We start from the raw sequence: 23952 nt of genomic DNA, 5'->3' as shown, positions 1-23952 counted from the left end.
ATAGTAGCAAGAGTGAAAGGCAAAGTTTACAAGATTGTTGTGAGATCTGTTCCAACCTATGTTTTGTAGATAGACTCCTCAAGCTCTGCCTCCTTAGTGCTACTAAGTTGAAGATGCTGATTTTTTGGGGGAGTGACCAGAATGGACAAGATTACAAATGTGAATATCAACGGGATAGCTCAGGTTGAGCAGTTTGGAGACAAAATTAGAGAGGCAAGGCTGAGATGGTTTGGACATATGCAGAGGAAGGACATTAGATATATGGAGCTGCCAGGCAGGAGGAAAAGAAAAAGGGCCTAGAGGAGATTCATGGACGTAGTGAAGGAGGATATGCAGAAGGTTGGTGTGATAGGAGGAGGATACTGGGGATAGGGTGAGATGGGGGCAGATATGGAAAAAAATAGTAAAAAAGTAAAAAACAAAATAACAGTAACACAGAAACACCAAGCTTAGATATCTTTATTTATTCTCTTTACAATAACTGAAACAAATCTTGGGAAAATGAATTCATATCACTGAGAAGGTCCACTAAAAACCGAAAGACAAAAATGTATCCCTGATAGCGGGGTCTCTGCTCAGACTGTACCCCATGTCCCTTCACCGAAGCCAGGAAAACAAAAAACAGCTCACATAGAAACTCACACTTCACAGCTGGCATCAGTTAAACCACATTCATTCACAAAGCTCCGACTGGGAGTACCAACACCCTTCATGCCCAGTACCAACCGTCATACTGCCATTCCAGTAAGACTGGTTCTAGTAAGGCCAGTAGTTTACTGTCACTACTCGTATTCACCTACATTTTAATTCATTCATTCGTGGTTTAAACATCAAACAACTTGATATAAAAGCAAATATGAAACTACTGGCATTACACAAGTATGAAGAGTGTCAATCACCCTGCAGCACCAGTTTCTTCCCATTCGATATTTTATTTAATCACTTAGTGCATTGCTCAAGATTTCCTGAGAATAGTTGCAGCACAAAAAACAAAACAAAAAAACAAACCAAAAACTAAGGCAACTTCATCCCAATATATATATACGTATATATTATATTTGACAATATTTGTACTAATATACAGGAGGAAGCATGTGGGTTTTAAAGAAGTAGTTGAATCACAATTTTTAAAATGGTAGTAAGTGAGTGAATGGAAAAGATTTTAAAGGAAAATAAAAGAAAAAAAGCTTGAAGCTCCAAAATCTCTTAGTGCAAAATAAACTGGAAACAGAGAAAAGGTTTCACTACAAGGAAAAGAGCTGACAGTGCACACAAGGCCAGATCAGCGTGGCTGATACAGCAGGCTCTGAAAATGCAGATTTCAATGAAAGTGAAAATAAAAAACACAAACGCTGTCACTTCAAGCAATTGATGGTTGCATCACACCCCGTGAAGGTTCTGCTCCAGGTAAAGGGTGATAAAAAGCTTTTGGTCAAAAACGAATGAACTGAAAAGACAACGGCCCCCTTTAGGCCGATCTGTAAGAACTGCCATGCAACAACATGTGATACAGTACCAAACATGTTGAGTTAACAACTGAAGAGCGTGCTGAAAAGTCCGTTTACGAGGGAGGGTTTCAACCCCTGATACTGCTGTTCCCTTCTCTCTGGAATGTGCCTGTGTTATGGAACCTGATGGGGTTAAATGTGCAAAGAATGCATTTGAGGATGAATGGCCAAAAAAACCAACAAAAAACCCAAAACAAAGACACTGCCTGTAAAAAGGCTTTGAGGTGTATGGAGACCACAAGGAAAGATTTTTAGCGTAATGCAGCTTGGATGAGGAGCGGATCAGATCTGTGTCCAACCCTCTATTTGGTCTTACAAAAGAGTTTGAGCGGAAGAACCTTAATAAATATCAATAAATAAATAAATAGAGAAAGGGCGTGGGGGCACGTCGTCTTCGATCAAAGAACCCGAGCGAGTGCATTGGAAGACTTTAGTCCACAGCTTCTCGGGAGTGGGGGGAGAATTGTCTTTACCATTTATGAGCATCAACTCATTGACCCAGACTTTGTCTCTTTTTGGTCAGGCATTTAACACAGAGCTCTGCAGCTCTTAAACACTCAAATATAGAAGCAGGTTTCTTTCTCATGGCTATCAAAACAGTTGGGAAGAATCTTGCCTTCAAACCCAACATTGGCTACAGTTCACCTCTCTCATCTCCTCTTAAGAAAAACCTAAAATCTTTGGTTTATGCACCAAATCAAAGCTCACTCAACAACTAACAACAAAAAAAGAAGGTAAGATTATTGCTTTCAATGCACAGAAAAAGTCTAATTACTTAGACTGCATTTCCACTGATAACCACCAGAGGACAGGGCACACAAACTCATTGTTGTGATCCAGCTGATATGACTCCTGAAGTGCACCTGAATCAACATATTTTGTAACTAAAATATACATCTTAAACTATCACTCCATGCCGCAGCCCTGGATTTTAGTTTGCATAGTAAAAAGCATCCCAGGAACCACATGCGCACACACACACTGACACACACCAGCTTCCAAAAATAAAATCAAGACATAAGAAACAGCTCAAACCTAAAGTAAATGAAATTAAACGGCAAACAAGAAATACATTTTAAAAGAAAAATTAAATCAAATGCCAACAACCAGAAGACAAACGTTTAAAATATCGCAGAAAACCCGTTTTGCAATTTTTCTTTTATTATATTTTTTCATTTAATCTTTGTTTTCTTAAGCGCTCTCTATCGGTGAGCAGCAGGTAATTAGTCCAGCCACCTGAGTGATCTTATTATTATTATTTTTTATTGTGGATGTTTTACCACACACGCATACACACACTTGATCAGTCAAACAGACGTTCTGTTTTCACTATTCCTCTTCTTCTGCCTCCTCGTCTCCCATTTCCTCTTCCATTTCCTCGGCCCACCGGTCGCGATGTGTAGCTGGCGAGCGGGTTCTTCCTGCATCTTCTCCCTCCGCCTCCCTGCCTGCTCGCATGTCCAGCCCTCGTAGGAAAAGCTCGGGGTAGCTGGCCAGCCTCTGAGACCCAAACTGCGCCAGAGCCTGAAGGGCGAGAGAGTGCTCCCTCTCGATGTCACCTGGAAATATTAGAGGACCGGCGCCGGAGCCACTTCCCCCTTCCAGCATTGTGCGGGGGATGAACGTAGAAGAATGGGGCTGTAAAGACATAGCCTCCAGATGGTTGGACTGCTCCCTCCTGCCTCCGTCACCGATGTCATCCTCCACCAGCTCAGGCCCACGTCTAGGGCGACGCGTGCGTAACTCCAGGCAGCTGTGACCCTTGCGGTGACGCTGGAGGTGGTCCTCCCGGGCAAACGCCTTGTGGCAAAGCGGGCACTCGAAGGGCCGCGCCCCACTGTGGAGGGACAGGTGGTTTTTGAGGTCATAGGAATGCAGAAACCGAGCAGGGCAGTGGGGGCAGGGGTACGGGCGCTCGCCTGTGTGTTTCCTCATGTGGATCTTCAACTTATCATTGCTGATGAAAATAGAGCAGAAGACAAAATCATGAAGAGGTAGAAAGAGTTAAAAAACAATATGATGAAAAAAACCAACAACAACCGAGCACATTCTGATTATCGTAGTAAGAAGTTTCTGTACCGGGTAAAGCGGACTCCACAAGCACTGCACTGGAAGGGTTTCTCTCCAGTGTGCGTCCTCATGTGTCGTGGCAGTTTTCCTGCTCCGTGGATGATCTTCTGGCAGACAGGACATTGCTGTGGGGTCTGAGACTTCCTCTTTCTCCCCCCTCCCACTACTGAGGGGGCTGCACCACGATCAGCTACAGAGGTAGGCATGGAGGTGCTTCCCATCAGCATACCATCTTCGCCCAAACCCTCAATCTCTTCATCCCCTGACAGCTTGTCATTTAGGGGCGGTAGGGGAGGTGGGTGGGCTATACGAGGGCGGTCTTGTAGCCAATAAGGGAGCCCTCCATTTAGTGTAGCCCCTCTGCCAGGTTCTCTAATCTCTTTAGGATCTCCGTTCTGGCCAGGCGTGAGGCGAAGCTCGTGGCGTTCGGGGCTAGGAGGCTGAGTAGAAGGCAGAGAGCGAAAGCTGTCGGATGCAGGTGAAGGATGCGAGATGGGAGAAGCAGGCGGCGGGTTCAAAGGTGAGGAGTTGATGTTGTGATATGGCCCAATTTTTTTCACATTTTTTCTGTCTGTTTTTCTTCTGGAGGCCTTCTCTATTACCCTCTCTCCCCCTGCCATTCTATCAGTAGCTGTGTGCTGAATTCTCTGCTCCTCTGCTGCCTCCCCCTCGGCCTCTGCCGTCTCCCCCAGGATGTCTCTGCAGGCGTCAGCCACACACTGGATGCCCAGAAGCTGAGCCCCTCGCAGCACATCTCTCATCCCAGAGCTGGGGATCGTCAGAGTGGCAGTGTAGGCGAACTCCAGCAGGGCGTCCAAGGCGTCTGGTGCCACACAGTCCAGCTGGCAAACGCTGAAACCACCTCCGCCCTCGCCGCCCGCTTCTTCTGTACCAAACAGTCGGCGGAAGTACAGACTGACGGCAGCCATGACCGAGCGGTGCGTCGGGTAGCGTGCCCCGCGGGAAGTCAGGGTGAGGTCACACAGGAGCCCTGTCCTCCTCTGGTCATTGAGGTGGGACAACAGTTCATTGCTGTGCTCCGGGAAGGGAATCCCAATCAGCCCGTCCTCTCCTGGAGACATTGCCACCTACATGAAAGAAAGGTAATTCAATTTATGTGCGGAAGTAGAGGGGTGAGCAAATTACAGGCTCAATTTTTTAAAGAAAGACACGTTACTGCTGTGTAGTTTCTAAAAATAAGAGACCATCCTTCACAGAGTCATACTTAAATCTCCCAAAAATAAATCTCGAAGTGTCACTGAGGCTAGGATTCCCCTTTCACCTGACGTACAGTTTAAACGGGGATCAACAACAACAACTCTGCGTCACTCCTCGCCTCACTCTCCCTGTGCTTTTGATCCAGGTTACTAAATCAGGAGGTGGTGATTTTTGGTGGATGTCGAGAGGTCGGGGCATTTGAGAAAAAGTTCAAATGAAGGCAACTGAATGAGAGCTAAATGAAATACAAAAATCAAGAGGAAGCAGAAAAATTAAATCATGTGTGACACGGTGGAAATATAAAACAAAAACGACAGTGAAGATGAGGAAAGGACACAAGGTTATGTAATGTGCTGTAGGCGTCGTAACGAGAGGGCAGTAGGTTAATTCGTGTGAAACCCTTATAGCATTAGCTGATTGAAATAAAATACCAGGTAGAGAGGGGCTGATGGAAGAGAGAGAGAAGGAAAAACCCAAGCAAGGGAGGAAGTGACAGGCTAGAGTGGGTGAAAGGGGGAGTACCAGTGAAAGAATGAGGAAGGGAAAAAAAAACAGTAAGAGAATTATAAGCTTTAATAAAGACAAAAATAATCTGACGTCAAATACAAATTTTTAGAGTTGCAACAGGTCCATCGGTGACTCTCATAACGCGGTCTTTGTATTTTGTCTTTTAAAAGTGGCGTGAGGATATTTTAGAAACCAGTTTTTCGACAAGAAGTATGAGCGGTGGGTTGAACGTAAAATCCCGTGATGAACGTCAAGCAAGGACAATGACTTTCTTTATTTCCCTTTGTGAGATGTGACAGTAATAAGACCCAACAACTCCCTTCTTTGGATCCCTAAGCTCGCACCTCACCCTGTCCACACTGTACCTGGTCGACAATATCTCTTCACACACCTGAGCAGACCAGATTTTCCACAAACAACTCACCCTCCAGATTCCCCCTCCCTGCCCTTCGTCTCCCTCCCATAGCAACTGGCAGCCCCCTGGCCATCCAATAACAGTGTTCACACGGTGCCCAGAGGGCTCTGCTCAACAACAGTACATTCACCTGACTAACCTGCTCCAAAACACACCCTATTAAACACACACGTGCATGCACAAGAGCACACATACACACACACATACACACAGAGTACACATGAGCACTTGCACACATAGCGTGCCAATCTGTGGCTCCCCCCACCCACCATTGTTAGATTTAACCAGTTAGGTGATGATCTTAACGACAGGCTATTTAAGTCACGCAGAAATGCACCCCACCCATTTAACAACGAGAAAAGAAAAGAAAAGTACAGGCAATTAATGAAATGCCTATCAAGAACCTGTCGGTACCTTTCTGCAAACTTTGTGGTCCTTTTGATTTCTCAAACCATCTCTTTCTCGTGCGAAGGTGAGAGGACGAACCCACCCAGAGGTCGTAAATGTTAGTCCTACCTTCCCTTTCTTTATGGGCATGGGGACCGTCAGCTGGAGACGAGGCAGCGTCTGTCTCACGGCTTCCATCTTTTCGTTCTTCGCAAGTCTTCTCCTTCACTTTCCTCCTCGCTCTTTCTTTCTCTTTCAAAACCACTCTTTTTTTTTTCCTATTTCCTTCTTCCTTCAGATGTGCAGACAACTTAAAAGGTCTGATCTCTTTGTCAGAAGTCGGGGTTAAGCGTTCATCCTTGGGGATGTCTACCTCGTTCGCACATTCTCTCACTCACTCTCCTTCCTGTCGTACCAAAAGAGGGTGCAGGGTGACGAAGACACATTGAGAGATACCCCTCCCCCCCCAAAGTCGCCTACGCGCCCCCTCTCTCCAAAACCCAACGGCCCATTTTCCGAACACTTTCCGATAAACATAATCTTCCTGCCGTCCCCTCCCTGTTCACAAGTACGAGGCCAACAGGTACGTGGATCGCAACGCGGCTAAGGTTATGGCATCGCTGCGGTTGCTGTGCATTAATACCCATCCGGCTTCAGACCATGCACATCAGTACAACTACTTTCGCAGGAAGGAAATAAGCACATGCAACCAAAACCATGTGAAATGTAAAAAAATAGAAGAAAAAAGTATTTTTTGGTAAAATCAAAGAACGCAAAAAAACGAACAACCGTGTAAGAACCAAAATCATATTGGCATTGTGAGTCATATTAAAACATTGAGGTAGGTGCAATATGAGAGTTAAACCATATCACATTGCACCACTGAGACAAACTGGTGCAAAGTGCTCTTCCTTTGAAACTTAGGCGTGTTGAACGTCACTGGGTACTTGTCAGAAAATACCACCAAAGATTCTGTTACAAATATTTACTAATATTTCTGAAGCCAACGCACTTGTACAAAGAATTATCTCGCTGAACTTGAGGCATCAAGGACGACATGTAGGGCCAACTGCTGATATAGAAGAGTGAAGACGTTCAGACGACCTTCTCAATTTTGTTTTTTGTTTATTTGGACACCTAACTTTTTCTTTTAAATTCACATTTCTCAGACTTGGGATGTCAGACATTTTCAGATTATTACAAATGAGGGTTAGCCGCTTTTCCTCGTCTTAGATTCCTGCAAACTGAATAAGGTTGACTTTTAGAGCATGTGCTGGACAAAGAAGGATAAAAATGTCCCTTTTGCAACATCCATTTTTCACAGTTTCCTGAAATTTTACGGACAATTCTGAATTTGTAAAATAACATTTAAAAAAAAGAACGTTTTAGGCCATCATAGAACAGATAATGAACAGTGGAAACTAAGCAGATAGGATACTGGAGCAGAAAATTGTGTTCAAACAGCTCCATCACTGGTAATCACTCCATTAAAGTCAGATTCTTTATTTTAAAAAACACAGAGCACACAATGTAATATTTGCAGATGCTTCTCAGCAAGCAAAAAGTCACTCAAAAAAACAGAAATTGAAGCCCTGCAGAAAAGCGAGAGACAAAGGGGTTTTGGTAGGAGCAAACAACGGTGCACATTAAATTTCCGGCACAGGGGAGAGAGAAAGAGAGAGAGAGACAGAGAGAGAGAAAAAAAAAGAGCATCATGGGAGGTTGGTGGTTCAAGCTTGTTATTTTAGGCACATTCCTCAGAACACAGACGTATTCGGAAAATAATAAGATTGCATAGAAGTTTCAACGATTCCCATCAATTTTCTGTCCGCCTGTGAGTCACTTAATACTGACACATTATGACATGCACAGCCACAAACTACACACTCTTCGTGTCTCCCCCCCTTCTCGTTCCTTGTGACTTTGTTTCTGGTTGTTTTTGGCGCTTACGAAGGACATGTCTGCATAAGTTGCTGAATCTTGCAACACATTGTAACTAATGTTAAACCAGCCCACAGGCTGATACCACAAACACATATTGTCATGCACTTGAAAGCTTCCAAGCAAGTGCTCAGCTATTAGCCTGACTCTTAATAAGTGTCACTCTTAGTTTATTCATGTTAAACAGGACTTGTTACCTTAAAAGTCAAATAAGTGATAGGACTGTTTGCCTTTAGGCGTGTCTTTGAACGTCACTCTTACTCTCGCCAAAAGACACAAATAAAGTGAGCATGCAAAGTAGATAAAAGTCAAGTTTTTTAACCCATGGAATTTTGGATTGTGTTGATTTTCTGTACATTTAATGCGACAGATGTTATCTTTCCAACAATTGTATCTCATCTCTTTCTTAGTTTTTTTGTTCTCACCTCCTACTCTTTGTCGACGGTGGAGGAATGTACCACCTCTGCAACTTTACGGTTTCCTCATCCCTTGCTTTCATTATGTGCACACTCTTCCTCTCTTTTAACAACAAAGATCTATTTGTTTATTTAAATATAGAGATCACAACTTCAAATCATTTTTTGGGTCTCCATCTAACTGCGAGAGCACTGGTCAAAAACCTGCAGGTTATATGAAATGTTTTGTTTTTTTTTAAAAAAAAGAAGAAGAAAGAAATCAAAGAAATGTGGAGGATCTGCCGTGGATTTGCTTTTACTGAAGAAGAAATGGAAACTTAAATCCACAGTTACTGTCCACCAGCTCAACAGAAAGAGAGAGCAGTTTGTGTGGAGGCCAGGAAAACGACAGCTGCAGGATTGACCGAACCTGCTCACAAAGATTTACTCTTCAGTATAAAAGCAGCTTATACTATCCATCGACTATATGGTGAAATCCCACTGCACACACACAGAGCGTGTGGTAACTGGAACTAGAACTGTTGGTATTATTTTTATGGCTCCTATTTTCCGTTAAAGGCTGTAAGTTTTCCCAGTCCACCTCAATTATATCAGGCTCCAGCACTAAGGGGGAAAATATGACTTTATACTAGTCACAGAAAACTGTGGCTGAGAGAGGGAGAAGGAGAAAAGCTTTTATGAATTCTGATGTCAGATGTTTTCCAGAGTGGCCTGCTCGTGTGTGTGTGTGTGTGTGTGTGTGTGTGTGTGTGTGTGTGTGTGTGTGTGTGTGTGTGTGTGTCCGTCCATGTTGGTTAATATGAGCACTTGTGGTGTTGTGATGGCTTTCTCAGTACTCGCGCTAGCAGACGGACAAGTTTATGGATCGATTTGAGAGTTTTACAAAGTAAATCTAAATTGGAAGGAAGGCTTAAGAAAAATTGTGCGACAGTTTTGAACGTGGCTATGTGCAAAACGTGGCTATGTGCTGTTCAGTGACTCGACGGGAGCACACAGATGCGTTTCAGCGGCTCTGAATAAATTATTATAAAATGTCCTCGTTACAGACGGAGTTTCTGTATGAAATGAAATTCCTCCTACAGAGACACACAGTGACTAAGAAACAAACACGTGTACAAGTGTTTTCATTCATATAAAACCCCGTATTTAGCGCAAAGTTAAGCCAAACCACAACAAAACAAATCATGATGCTAAACAACCTCTGCCACAAAAACAACAAAACAACAACAAAGCAGCCAAACACATGAAAAATAAGATTCAAATTCATACCGTTTCTCCTCCACACACCTCGTCCGGCTCACACCAAGTCTCTCCTCTGTTTGACAGACTGATTTAAAGGGTTTAGAAAGATTTCAACCTTTTTTTTTTTTTACACCTTACTATTTTGGGGGTAATGACTTGAATGTGGTACTGGTACACCTTCGCTGAGAAAGAGTAGGGGGAGGAGGAAACGTGGGGGGGGATGAGAAGAGATGAGAGTATACACACATAATGTCTGCCAAACCAGAACCGCTGCTTTCAGCCAGGCTAAGCACTCTCAAAGGCATTACAGGGGCGCAAAACCTTCACATTTGGAGTGACAACTGTGTCTAAAACTGCATAAAAAGCAAAACTAAACGGACACGGGCAGGTCCTCTAGTAAAGCAGCTCGTCCCTGCTGGGAGATAAAACACAAACTCCACCTGCTGTGTGTCCCAGCAGTTCCCTCCGGACTGAACATTTGCATCCCACCAGGAGATATAAAAACAGACGCAGCGAGGGGGGTGAATTTGAATCGCCATTTGAATTTGTCAAAGACAAGACTTGAGACACCATCATGATAATTACAACGATTGCACCCTGCAATAACTGAAGAGGAATTTAGAAAAAAAAAAAAAAGAGAAGTCCTCTGAGTTGATGTTACTCAGCAAAGTTTGTTCTTTCTTTATTTAAGAGTGCCCCTGCAACCATGCCCTCCTCTGTCCTTACTGTAACTGGGGCGTTATGATGTGTGTGTGTGTGTGTAAAGTGTGACGCATGCGCACGCTGTGGTCTTAGTTCCAAGAACACATTACATTATTCATTTGGTTGGCAGAGCGAAGGCCCTTATCCCCTCGCCCTCCCACACCACAACACTCCACTGCGAGCTACAACAGCAGCCGGTTTGCATGCCAGACCTGAACGCCGGTGTGAATCTGCTGGAGGATTATCAGCTTATCAGCACATGGGGCAAGACATTTGGGTGCACATATACATTGTGTAATATCCACCAGCTTCTAACCTGACATCTATGGGAATAAAAGGCTTTTATGTTTCCCTTTACCACGTGACAGTTATGCATCCAAAGGCTCTATACTGAAAACCTTTAAAGAATGACATTACAGTGTGCAAGGGACAAAATGGTTGGCTTTTGAGGAATAACTGCTAGAAAGTCATGGTTTTATTTTGAAAATATTATTTTGTTGTAACTTAGGAAACAGGATTTGTGCTAGCTATTCTATTTGTATAGTTTAATGTAATTTTATGGAAGCATCTATTTGATATCTGGAGGAGAAGGAAATGAGCGGATGCCTCTAAGACTTTCAAAATTTTTTTAAATGTGTAATAAAACTGTAAAAGTGAACTAAAAGTGCAGTAAGATTTAAAGAACACAGAACATTGGAAGATACGATTAAGTTATGATTAGTTTAAAGATTGGTTTAAAGTACTTTAAGTTGAAATTTACATGTTTTTCATTCTGAATCATTTTCTAAAGCAGTTTCAATTTATTTCTGTAAAAAAACAAAACAAAAAAATTTTTTGTGCTTATTTTCTTTGCCCGAAATCAGCCTTAAGTCAAATTCTTCTGTTTGTTTGCCCCAGTTAAAGAAGGAGACGGAAAGGAGAAATCAATCTGAGGTTGGAAGGAAAACGGTCTGAGATTTGAGAAGAGGCAACAAAAGTTAAAAAAAGGAACATGAGGGAGGTATGTTTTCTAAAAACACACATGTTCTTAGAAATCAAACAAGTGTAAGGAGGGTATGGGGGAGGAGAAACACATGAGAGCGAGTGAGTGAGTGAATGGGGAGTGGGTGTTGAGATACTCTGAAAGATAAAGCAGAGAGGAGGTTAAGACAGGAAAATCTAGTCCCAGCCTCGAACAATCTGTGTTAGCGAAGAGACATGAAACAAGAGTAGAGAGAGTTAAGTTACAAGGGGTGGAGGGGAGGAAGGTGGAGGGGAGGAAGGTGGAGGGGGAGGAAGGGGGGGGGGGGGACAGAAAAAGAGAAGGGAGAGGAGCCATGACATGAAGACTGGGAGGTAAACAGAGCGATAGAGCAAGAGGTGAACACATGCACGCAGCCACAGGAAGTCGCCGAGTCCTTGCAGGTGTATGCGTTTGCGTGCAGATGTCTGAGGGTAGCAGCCACCTCTATCATTAGCATCACCAAAAGGGAGTTTCACCCTAAGATGGAGAAAATGCACAGATGTGTGAGAGAGAAAGTAGGCATGCTGACAGAGTGGTTTCACACTCTGCTCTCCCCCTCTTTTAGCTCCTTATCTGGTCAGCAGTTTCTAGCCCCAGAACTCCACAGCTGTGCGTGTACGCTGAAACATCAAGGTGTGTGTGGGCGAATTAAATGCCGCACCCTGCGTCAATTAATAGGCAAAAGCAGGAAACGTTATCTTATTGAGTGTGTGTGTGATTTCTTATATCTGATGAGTCGAATTGAGCTGATGAAGTTGAGGAATGTTTCCACTGAGAGAACGACGACATGCGATTGCATGTGAAAACAAGAAAGAAAAAAAAAAAACCCGTCAGACATACAGAAATGTATCAGTTAGCAGGAGTGTTAAAACATGCCAATCAGGTAAAGCAAATGAACTGTGTAGGCGGACTGCACCCGGTGCAGTAACTGTGGTCAGAAATCAACCCGACATCTTCACAGTTAGTTTTAGATGAGAAATCACATGGAGAGTTTAACAAAAAAGTGTGTGTATATATATATATATATATATATATATATTACCTGAGAGAATATTTAAATTAGGTACAGTAGAAGAGTTCATTAGCAACTAGGAAGTCACTTTTCAGTCATACTTTCAATCGACGCTAGTGCGATACTGCAACGTAATCGGGGCTAAAAAAAAACTGTATTATAAAATAAATATGTTTTATTTGCAAATAGATTAAATCCCCCAGCTGCTTAAATTTAAACTAAAAAAAGAAAAAGTGGCAAAAATTTGAATCCAGAAACAATACAATAAAATATTTAAATACACTTTTTTTAATATATATATATATGCAATATACTACAATGATACACACACATATTTAAAATACATCTATAATCATTTTCCTAATTTATTTATGTTCTGTACACACAGATGTCTGATGTCTGTCAACAGGTTTATAATATAAGAACTAACAATGTAAATCAGTTTCAATAACTGGTCATGGCTTTGAAAAGCAAGTACATATATGTACTGTGAAAATTATAGAAATAACATGCTTGTACATGTGTTGTAATATATCGTGATAATAAGAAGAGTAATTTAAAAAAGTAGTATTTTTAGAGTTAGACACTCGCTCTGTGTTGTATTTTTTAGGGTAATGAATTGGCCAGAAAAAAAGAAAAAGAAAAGACAAAAAACAATTCACAGTTTTGTAGAGGTACAATAAAAATATCGTTATGAGTTCTTTATGTGTAATAATCACACATTTGACATCTGAATTCCTGTCAGTCTCCCTGCACATTATACTCGACATCTCCAGTTCTCTCCTCGAGCTAAATAAAAACTAACTTGTCCTGCTCGATACTCCTCATGGAGCCGCTTATAATATAATGTCCGACTGAAGCTTTCAGCCTTGCCGCGCAGGATATAAAATTATATTCATAAGATTGCTGGGGAGGTTTCACCATGTGATCAACCTAATGCAGTCAAACACAACACCATCACCACCTGTGCTGCAGAAATTACTGTAGACCTGAGCCAAAAACCTTTTTTAAACATTTTTAAAATACATTTTGGTGTGTGTTCCTGTGCGTGCTCAAGAATGTAGTAACAGCGGTGGTAGGTGGAGCAGGTGAGGTGGTTTTGGAGATGGCAATCAGTAGATGGGGCAAAAAGTTACGTGAAAGTATTCAGCAACATATTCTTGCGGTACTTTTAAGTGAAATGCTGCTCTCCCCCTCTTTTAAGGGGGGTTCTTGAATTGACTGAAAAACCTAGATTAGCACTCAATATTGTTACCAGGCATGTGTGTAATTGTGGGTCAATTACATTAAAGTTGTCAAAACAGTGGGAGGGTCTTAACAGCTTCTGTTGTCCTGCACAAATGAACTCCCACTTCAGAGGAAGATGTTGCAAAAGGGCTGAACACACACACACACACACACACACACACACACACACATCCTCACAGAGAGAAATGTTGCAAAAACTAACTGATCCTGATCAATTTCCTCTTCCTGTGCTCTATAAAAAAAATGGTCGACCACTAGAACAGATGGAGAGATAAATGAAAGACAAACACACGAGAAATGATTGAGAAACGGCTCAGGGGAAGATTAGACCAAAACATTTTTAAAAACAAAACAAAACAGGTGAACGCTGCCAGACTGGTAGAAATGAAAAGAAAGAAAGACGACCAGAGGATATGACCAAACAATGTGTCACTTTCCTGACAAATTGGCTCAACTGTATGGGAAGAGGAGGAGGCCGCTTGTATTTACTGTAACTACAATCCATGAAATATTATCAGAACTTCAGCCCAGCATCAGGGAGGGCTTTACCGTTTAGCTGACTGGTGTACAACTGCAACACCCACTGCTGTGGTATCAGAAACCAGGCAAGAAGAAGAAGAAGAAGAAGAAGAAGAAGAAGAAAAGAGAGAAAACAAGAACTTTAACTGCTGATCAAATGATCAGTTAGTGAAGCCAATGCAGCCTGAATGATGGACGAACATCTCAGCAAAACTTTGTGGTCCACAAATACTTCTATTTTAAATTGCATTTAAAATAAAAACAATGCAATTCACATTTTAAAACAAAAACGACAAAAACTAAAGTGATTTGATTTTTTCCAGAAGGGATGATGATGTGCAGCCTTTTGGAATGAACGCCTCCATTTGCAGCTGGAGTTCCCCTCTGAGCAGCGCACATGAAAGGGGTCAGTTTCAGCTGCAATGACTCCCTTTGCCTGCGCATGTTTGGGTGTTTATTCTCACTTTCCCTGAAGTGTTGTCTCATTGTACCTATTTATGATAACCGCCCGCTCAATGTGTACAGAAACAATTGCACTGTTACTAGAAGAGCTGAATCACGATCACTCCTTCAGTCTGTAGCTTTTGTTTTTTTTCCCTCAGGCCCCCCCTTTTCTCTTTAACTCGTTACAAGAAGAAGAAGAAGAGTCACGGCCACCTGCTCCTTGGTTAACACTAGGGTGGCGTGGGCTGTGAAGCTGGTGGTCGAGAGCAAGGGAGGGCTGTCAAATGCTACAGAAACTCATGACTGAAAAGAGGAAATGGCAGATACATAACTTCCTCTATTGACACAGATCGAGTGGGGGCAAGACTCAACTGTAGTCGCTGCAGACTGGATTACGGACACCATGCAGTCACCCCTGTGTCATTACAGCTTTAAAGTGGAGAAACAACCGCCATATATGGTGAAAATGCGCAACTTGTCTAAAACCATGTATGTTTAAATAGAGGAAATTTCCGGGCACAGATCTGATTAGCGCAGTTACAGTATTGGATTTATTTAAGGACATGATGACAATAAAGCGCTGGATGAAGACATTGTGATCTTTCTCACACACAGACACACACACACAAAGTCAGAGTGCAGGGCACTACTGAAGGTGTCGGAGTGATGCTGGATGAGAACAAAAGAGACACAAGAAAGAGGGTGAGACACCTTCAGATATCTGGGGCTAAAAAAGAAACCTCAACTTCTTTCAACTCCATCCTCCATCCCCCGTTCTCTCTCTCTCTCTCCCCCCACCTTCCTCCCACTCAGTCGGTTCATATGAAACTGAAAGACCCATGTCTGAATAGGGGGAATTTATATGGGCTCACATGCCCTAATTAAAGCATTTCCCAGAACTGTGTGCATGCATGTATCAGAGTGTGTGCATGTGTGTGTGTGTGTAGGTCTGTGACTCTCTTCCTCGCCTGACAGACCACTCAATGTCACTTCCCTTTATACCCACCCTTTCACGGACACATGGTAGTCACCAGTCATACTCTAGCAAAGCAGTGGTCACATGAATTGTCACACCAACTTGCCCACCACACACACACACAGTCACATGATAAAGTCATAAACAAATTCAAACCTAATTAAAATTAACCTTCAGTCCAGATAACTATACATAACATATAGGCATTTTCATGCTCCAGCTTCCTTCAAAGACGAGTGTTCTCTTTATAACTAAACATATAACATGTAAACAATACATCATGCATTTTATTAATATACATTTTACTTCCTATGACAGTTAAGAGGAAGGGAAAGTTGACAGAACTGCAGCTGTTTTAAAGGTAAAATTCAAAACATCAGCGTTATCTGGATTACGTTGAAACACAGGTAAATATGCACCGAGCGTGGCTGGAACTGCACTTCATACAACACAAATGTTGGTAGGTTTGTGGCATCTTGCTGACATTGACAGGAAACTCTAACATCTTCATTTAAATAATAATCAGCATCAGTAATCCGGTCATGAGACCTTTATTTTAGAGCTCCGCTTTCTCAGTAGGTGGATCTGACCTTATGCTCTCAGAAGGCATATCAAAAATATCCATTCATTACATGGTTTGTTTGCTAATCTCAATTTCACGATCGCAACTGGAATAATAATTTAGCTTTAGAAAAAAAAAATGAATGAATAAGATTCATGTCTCTCGTTCCATTTTAATTGCATGTTTTTTAAATTAGCCAGCATATTGTTGCCTGAAGCTGAAGGAGCCGCTAATCCTCGAAGACTGCGTCCTCCGCTATTTGATTATGTCTAACATTACTGTTATGATGTCCTTAAAGCTCCTTTGTGCTTATTTCCCAACAACAAAAACTTATAAATATCATCAGCCTGGTTTAAAAACATGAGGGTTTATTTTTGGCATTATTCCTGAGCCATCTTTAAAAGCCAGTAGAGCATCTGCAGCCAACAAACCACAGTGGAGTTAACTTCCAGGTTGCCTATAAAATATTTAACTGTTTGACCACTTTATTCAGCTCATATTTATTCCAAGGACACGGATGCTTTCACGATGCTGCTCCCAGCCCACCAAGACCAGTGTTTCCAGAGGATACCCCTCTCACACACACGCACGTTTGATTTAGTAAAGCTCATATGTTTGGCTGATATCGCACAAATTAGTCATGTATGTATTACTCAGCGTGGTAAATGAGTGCAAATGGAGCTCTGAATAAGCGGCACTGATAATATGACATTTTGGTGGCGATTAAATAGCAAAATCCATTTTAAATAAATATATATTTATTAAATAATTCTGTGTAATAGCATATAATTTGTTCAGAATTACATTATTACTTTTTAGCAAGCTACAGGATAAGAAACACTGCTAAACCATGTCGATTTAATGTCGCTGTCTAATTCATCTATGAGCTTGCAGGGGAGCTAATTAATATAACTGTACCATATGCCATCAAGATGTTTTTTTTTTTTTTTTTTTTTAAATCTAGCAGGGTAACACCGTGTAGTCACAACTTTTGAATAACATTAGGAGAGACGTGCATCCTGAAGTTACAGGAAAATCAGTTCCTGAAGTGACCTTATAGGCACTGACGCAAGCTCCTTTCACACTCTTCACACAATTGCTTTTGTGACTCAACACCACACACACAACTTTTATGTCCTGCAAGTGTTATCTCCACTTGTACTGTTCATTTCCGTCTACTCCTTGACGCACAATTTCTTCTCCATTGCTGAGGGCGGCCATTCGAAACAAGTGTTAAGACCTTGGCTTTCAAATATGCTTGGATGACACAACAACATTTCAAGATAATCGTTTTCCCATTACACGGTAACGCACGGCTGCCTGACAGCATAAGTGTCAGGAAGACTGAGCGAGTGAGTGATATGCAGACAAAAGCCTCAGTTTTGCTTGTCTGCCGTCGCTCTGCAGCCGACAGCTGCTGCTGGACTTTCCGTACCCTGCTCGAGTAGGTTATGTGCCACATGCCAGTCAACAGTATTTTTCACACCTATTGGTAATTGCTTCAATTGCTCACCTTAAAGCTGAGATTAGGATAATTCTGTACCTGCCCACTTTGTGTTGCTACTGATTATTTCACCCGCCTAAAATCTATTGACATTTTGTGGTCTCCAGTTGCCACATAAGTGCTAGTCTCTTCTTGAGTGTACACGTGTTTACAGTGTAAGTCATATTATAAAAAGGTGCAAGAGTCCTACCTCCAGTCCATAAACCCAGGAGAAGATGGGTTCTTGCTTTCTGTTCTTTCTCCTTTGCACGACCCCTTACTCTTTGGTTTTTTGCTCAGAGGTTTGCAGATGTCATACACCTGAAAAAGAAAAAGATTTTAATGCTTGAATTATCAAATTGAAAGATGCAGTAAAAAAAAGAAAAAAGAAAATAGAAAGAAAACACACAAACCAGCTGTCCTCTCTCTCTGCTATACACCCCTTCCTCCCAACGAACAGTTGTTATGAACTAGAAAAATGAGTGTACAGTGATTGTTGGCTTCACACACAATTTAAACTTCTTCTTTAAACCAAATCGGTGTCTAAGTTTCACTTTTTTAATACTGCTCTGTGCTACTCTTTTGATCTGGTTTATAAAATACCTGTGACTGGTTTCCTGTCATAGTTTAGATTTTCTAAAGGCTGAAAACGAAGTCCTGAGGAGGTGCAGGAGTGTAGCGCTCTCTCTCAGAGCACTTGAATTACGGTGTGAGAGATATTGTTATTGATTTTTGCCCAATAATGTCAAAGAACGCAATGCCTGGAGATTTAATTTGATTGTTACCTTTAACTAAAGGGTGCGTGAACAAAGAGAGGAGATGTGATCAACTGATAAAGAAAAACACAAGGTGCTGACTAACTAAACGACGCCCGTTTCGTTTTTGTTTTGTCAGATATGTTGGGTTAGCTATGCTGCATGTGGATAAGCACACACACACACACACACACACACACACACACACACTTGCACACCCACAAGTTATCATATGATGCACCAGATGTAATTTAGAGTGGAGTGGGGAGTTCTTGTAGAAGAACAGAAAAAGAAAAATGCACCGACAGAAACCAACTGCTTCCTACTTTGACTTCTTCGGAAAAGAAGTTCTCCAACTGTAAGTAGGGTTGGGAAAGCCCACACACAAATACACACCCCTACACACACACACCTTTTAGATGAACATGATTAGCAACATACCATGTACAAGTAATGAGGGCTTCTTTTTTTAATGTCCCCAGCTCTCTAACTGAAGGACAGTAAGTATTCATGTTTCTGCAAATTAAGACTAAACATAATGATGAAATGTCCAAGGCTACAAAAAGCAGGCATGCAGACAGCAGGCCAAGATGGAGGTCATGTTAGGACACCAGGAACACGGGTGGTGGTGGGGTAAAACACAGATGTCTAATTATGTTGCAGACAAAGTTAGGGCAAACAGAGCTGGCTTTAAGAAATTATTTCAAAACCCTGATGGCTCTTCCATGTGTGGCGTCAACCCAGTGTAAGTGTTAGAAATGCCCCATCACATGATGATGGTAACCGGTTCACAGAGAACACACACACACACACACACACACACTAAAAGAAAACAGAAAGTACCCAGGCTGTTTTAAGGTCTCCTTCTTGTCTTTTTGCTACCTTCCTTCCCTGGTTTCACAGCCACCCACTCTCACCCCTCAGAGACACAGAGGTGAGACAGAAGGAAGAAAATAAAGAAGCCTTCAGTAACACCTGAGCCTGGGAGCTTCACGGGGCTTTAACTGCCTGCAAGGGCGCCTAAAGATTTAACCAACCAAGCTGCTCACAGCACAGGGAAACCAAACCCAAGCCAGTTGAGCTTGTTAGGCCGGTCTGTCAGAGGGGCAAGTCAGCAACATGGTTACCTCTTCAACGACACACACACACACATACAGAAGCCCACTGATATAACAACCCTCCCCACCCATGATGCAGGCTGAAGCCTTAACCTAACATTACAGCCTTTGTAACACAGGATTGTGACAGGATTAAAATAAAACACTGGGTGCGCCGTAGGGATGATGATGATGATGATGATAATGATGATTAACAGACCACTGAGGGTGGCTCGTTTAGGCGCAAGAGACTAAATCCAGCAGATCCACTGCACCGCGTGCCCGTGAGTGGCGCAGGGAGGCAGGTGATGTGCGTGAGAACAGGTTATAGGTTTTGGATGTCAGCCGGTGTTCTCGGCTATAATTAGCAGCCCAGTCTCCAGAAATGTACCCGCCGACCCCGCTCCGTGTCGCTCACCTGGCCGCCACCGCGCGCAGACGCACGTAACAAACAGCGGCTGCAGCACCTGCTTCGCCCACCACAAAAACAGAAGAACCGTGAGAGCATGTGTGGCTCTATGCACTTCTAAAAGTAAACCGAAACGCTTTTAATAATTGTCGACGGGAGTTACTGAGTAGCCGTGACGTGTTCAGTCCTCCCGTGACCCCGATCAGTAACCGGGAAGGAGGGAGGAGGGACGAAAGCGCCCGAGGCAAGCCGGTGCTGTCACGGCAGAAAAAACAAAACAAAACAAACAAACCATGCCCCCTAAAAACAACATTTACTTTACAGGATTGCTCTAGTTTGCTGACATTTCGAGGGCAGACAGGTGAATAGTTACCTGAGTGCCGGTGTGTCACCTGTCCTGGCTCGTCGCCTCCCACCTGACCGGCCTCCACACTTCCTGGATTACTTCGTCCCACCCTGCCGACTTCTTCTACTTCGTATATTTCTTTTTTTTATGCTCCCAGCTCTCGCCTCTTCTTCGCCAGAAGGCGGGGGGTTCACCGCTCCTGTAGTCCTCAGCTCGACACCTGCGAGGTTTTCTTACTCGCCAAATTGTGCGTCGGCGTTTTTTTCCCCCTCCCTCGCAGCTCCCTTCTCCTCTTCTCTCTGCAGACCGCCGGCTTTCTGGGCTGCTCTGTCCCCCTGTCTTCTGCCTGCGCTGGCCCACTCCGACTCCCAGCTCCTCCTTTCTGAGAACCAGGAAGCGGCTTGCCCTACTTACACCCAGTCGCGGATTGGCTCTGGCAGGGCTGGAGAGGAGACCGCCGGGGTGGGCAGGGCACAGGGGGAGGGAGAGAAAGGACAAGAGAGGGGTCCGGCTCTGGCGCGATAGGCCAGCAGCGGTGTCTGTCGAGCTGTCAGCGGCGGAGGGAGGAGAAAGGTGGGCAGGTTTGGAGACCCCGCTCCTCCCCCCCTCTCCTCTGGGCATCACCGCGCAAAGGTGAGCAGAGCAAAGTGGGCGCTGAAAGCGGATTGAAGGATATCTGCCCATTTGCGCAGGTTACTTGTCACAGGCACGGGTATTTTGAGTCGAAACATCGCCCCCTTCGCCCTCCTCGTGACTCAGCAATATTCCCGAGAAGTCAAGTAGAGGTGACCAAGGGGATGGAGCAGTGGAAGTCAGCCAAGAGAAAGGGTACCAACTCCAATTAAAGGCAAGGGCAGATGCTGATCGATGATTCAAGTTAAACGGAAACGAATATGATAAATGAAACTCGTATAGAGGATGTGTCACATCCAATGTGGTGTCTACAAAGGGCAACTGTTAAAGGGACTTTTTTAAAAATGACTTTTGGTGAATCGGTGAATCAGTTAAGAGAGAGGAGAAAAAGGAAGTATACGCTATAATCTGCTAAAGTGCAGAACACAGCAACTCATTTATGATTTTTTTTTTCCAGAGAAAGAACAGTGGGGTATATTTTTTTCTTTGTGTGTGTGTGTGTGTATGTTTGTGTGTGTGACACAGCCACAGACGCTAAAGAGCAGCCTCATTTCCCTACTGAACTTTCAAGACTTACGTATAAACCTGCGCCTGGTGTTTGAAGTGGTTATGGGAATCACCTCGCTCTTTCAAAGCTTCAGTCTTGTCCTTGTCTGCTGTAGCTCCCGGAGTGTGTGTCGGTGGGTTTCGTAGTGAAGGTGGAGGAAGTCTATATATATTTTTGTGGTGAACTCTGCGAACCCACCCAACTCCCCCCCCCATCCAATCTTAAATCTGTGCTTGTGCTGCGGTTGTGCTACCAGAATAACACGTTACGCGCTACATAAATGTACCTTATTCCCCACCTAGGGCTGCACAGTAGTTCAGAAGCGCAGGATCGGGACCTCCCAAAAGGCTTTTTAAAAAGCTGCTGCTTAAAAAAAAAATTCTATTCTTATTCTACTTTTTCTATTATTTTTAAAATTATTACAGTACGTGAAGCCCAGTTTCTGAATTTTAGTGTTTTATTTAAAAAAAAAAAAAAAAAAAGAAGGGAAAAAAAATGAAAATTTAAAGTGTTCATAAAAAAACCTGTCAGCTGAGATTACCGGATGTTTTTATTGATACATTTTAATGTTTTGGTGTGGTTACCGTGGGGTATTTTATAACCTGACCATATGTTTTGGGTGTACAAACCTTTACAAACTCTCTATGCCAGCCTGGTAGATTTAATAGAAATTCATCTGAAAAGGAGTTTTACTGAGGTGCAAAAATTCCTTGGGTACATCACCAAATCTAGAAACATTCAGAGAAAGCAGTCTGACAAGGCAGCATAGATAGACAAGTTGTTTTAATATTGGAGATGACATTAAAGCATAAGAAAGAACGGCCTTTCAGTCCATCTATGTAGGCTGGCTGCTGTTACTGTGTTTTATATAATAATGAGGATTCAAATAATCAAAGTTGCCTTCGAAAATAGCCTGTTAGGCTGGTTTGTTTCCAGCAGGAAGACTTCCCTCTGAGTCTATTTCAGAGCCAAGCAGCAATTACAAGTCCTGTTTATCCCCCCGCCTCTATTCACGGCTGGTAATCCAGGCTGGTCTGCCTTTATTAACCTCTGCTACACTCCTGACTCCACACTGTGATCTTCTCTTCACTTCACAGACTCCTGGCTGTCCTGTGCTCAGCTGTCACTCTATGAAACATACTGAAACATATTCATACTAGTCATATGCGATTATCTCGCAGGGATGCTCGTTTTCTACCCCGCTGTACTCACCTGATTATTAGAGCGTCGTCGCCATCTAGTGGTCACTTCACCACCGGCAGGCGCGAGTGTGCTGAACTGAGAGCCTCCAACCAGAAACCTGCTCTGCTTCACTATGTAATTGTGTGAATGTGCTTAGAAGCACGTTTCCATCCACAGCCTCCAGCCTCACACCTCCCTCTCAGTTAAAATGCCAGCACAGGTGCGAAAAAGCTGAAATATTTACAGTCAGACACTCATCCATTTGCTGAAACACTAATGCTGCTTTGTGAGATTCTGCAGGGGCTATTTAAACACAGTGCAAATAATAATAACAAGTGCAAATCCAATACGTTAATGCCTCTTAGCTTGTAGATGTGAAAAATAATTCCCTCTCTGACGCCCACAGAGGCTGAAGTGCTGTTGAAAACCTCTTGGACTCTAATGAGAGGAGAGGGGAAACACATGTGAGAGACAGAAAGTTAGCAGGTGTATCAGTGGGAATGTAATCCACCCTCATGAAGGCGGATATTCATTTAGTTCCTCTCAAGAGCGGCAGAGATTTAAGTGTCCCCACATTCACAAGCTTAACCTTGGAAGTGAGCGTGCCTGCCCTCTGCGGAGAGGTACAGGATTAGGGTTGGGGATCCATGAGCAGCAGTTAGCGGCAGCAGCAGCAGAGCTAGAGTGGGAGGCAGAAGAGAGACACTTCACCAGTCATTCATCCCACACAGGTAGAGGTTGTACTGCGCAGAGCTGGACCTGAGTCACCAAACCTTCAGTCCTAAATCCTCCGAGATCATGTATGACTCCAAGGCTGAGTCAGAGGTCAAGTCCAAGTCGGATCTCAAGTGATACTCTGTGTGCAGATAATCCATCCAAGTAAATCTATTCAAAGTAAAGCAAAATGCTGGTTAGTGGCAGTGATAGGAAGCAGTCGTTGATTTAATTTCTGTGCTTGAGTTAAATTTAAAGGCAAGTTTCGAGTTTGTATTTTCTAATTTCCTTATCTTGAATATAATAACTTAAAACTTACAATTTACTGACTGTTGTGGTTGGTTTTACACAGAAAAAAGGCAGTTATCAAATTCCAACCTGAAAAAGAAACACTTCTTAATTGTTTATGTTTTATACAGCCACTTTATTAGGTACACCTTCCTAGCAGTGGGTTGGACCGCCTTCAAAACTGCTTTAATTCTTCATGGCATGGATTCAACAAGGTGCTGGAAACATTCTTCACAGATTTTGGTTAATGTAGACATGATAGCATCACACAGTTGCTGCAGATTTGTCAGCTGCACGTCCTTAATGGGAATCTCCTGTTCCACCACAT

At 43.0% G+C, this 23952-nt stretch overlaps 1 protein-coding gene across 2 annotated transcripts; it reads right to left on the bottom strand.

The window, feature by feature from the left end:
* Positions 1-466: 466 nt before the first annotated feature.
* On the bottom strand, positions 467-20742 carry zbtb7b (zinc finger and BTB domain containing 7B). 2 transcript variants are annotated; one of them, XM_006804830.3, is made up of 4 exons: positions 20288-20742; positions 17865-17974; positions 3588-4666; positions 467-3465 (listed from the first exon to the last, which is right to left on the bottom strand). In XM_006804830.3, the coding sequence occupies exons 3-4, from the start codon at positions 4658-4660 to the stop codon at positions 2838-2840; spliced, it is 1701 nt and encodes a 566-aa protein (XP_006804893.1). In that variant the 5' UTR covers positions 4661-4666; positions 17865-17974; positions 20288-20742; the 3' UTR covers positions 467-2837. The 2 variants fall into 2 exon arrangements, with proteins under 2 accessions (XP_006804893.1, XP_035769798.1); XM_035913905.2 differs by lacking the exon at positions 20288-20742 and adding an exon at positions 19924-20024.
* Positions 20743-23952: the final 3210 nt, after the last annotated feature.

This window comes from Neolamprologus brichardi, chromosome 11 (genome assembly GCF_056152115.1).
Source record: "Neolamprologus brichardi isolate AB-2024 chromosome 11, ASM5615211v1, whole genome shotgun sequence".
Classification (NCBI taxonomy): domain Eukaryota; kingdom Metazoa; phylum Chordata; class Actinopteri; order Cichliformes; family Cichlidae; genus Neolamprologus; species Neolamprologus brichardi.
The sequence above is the reverse complement of the archived record's forward strand: the minus strand, read 5'-3'. Positions and strand labels throughout refer to the sequence as shown.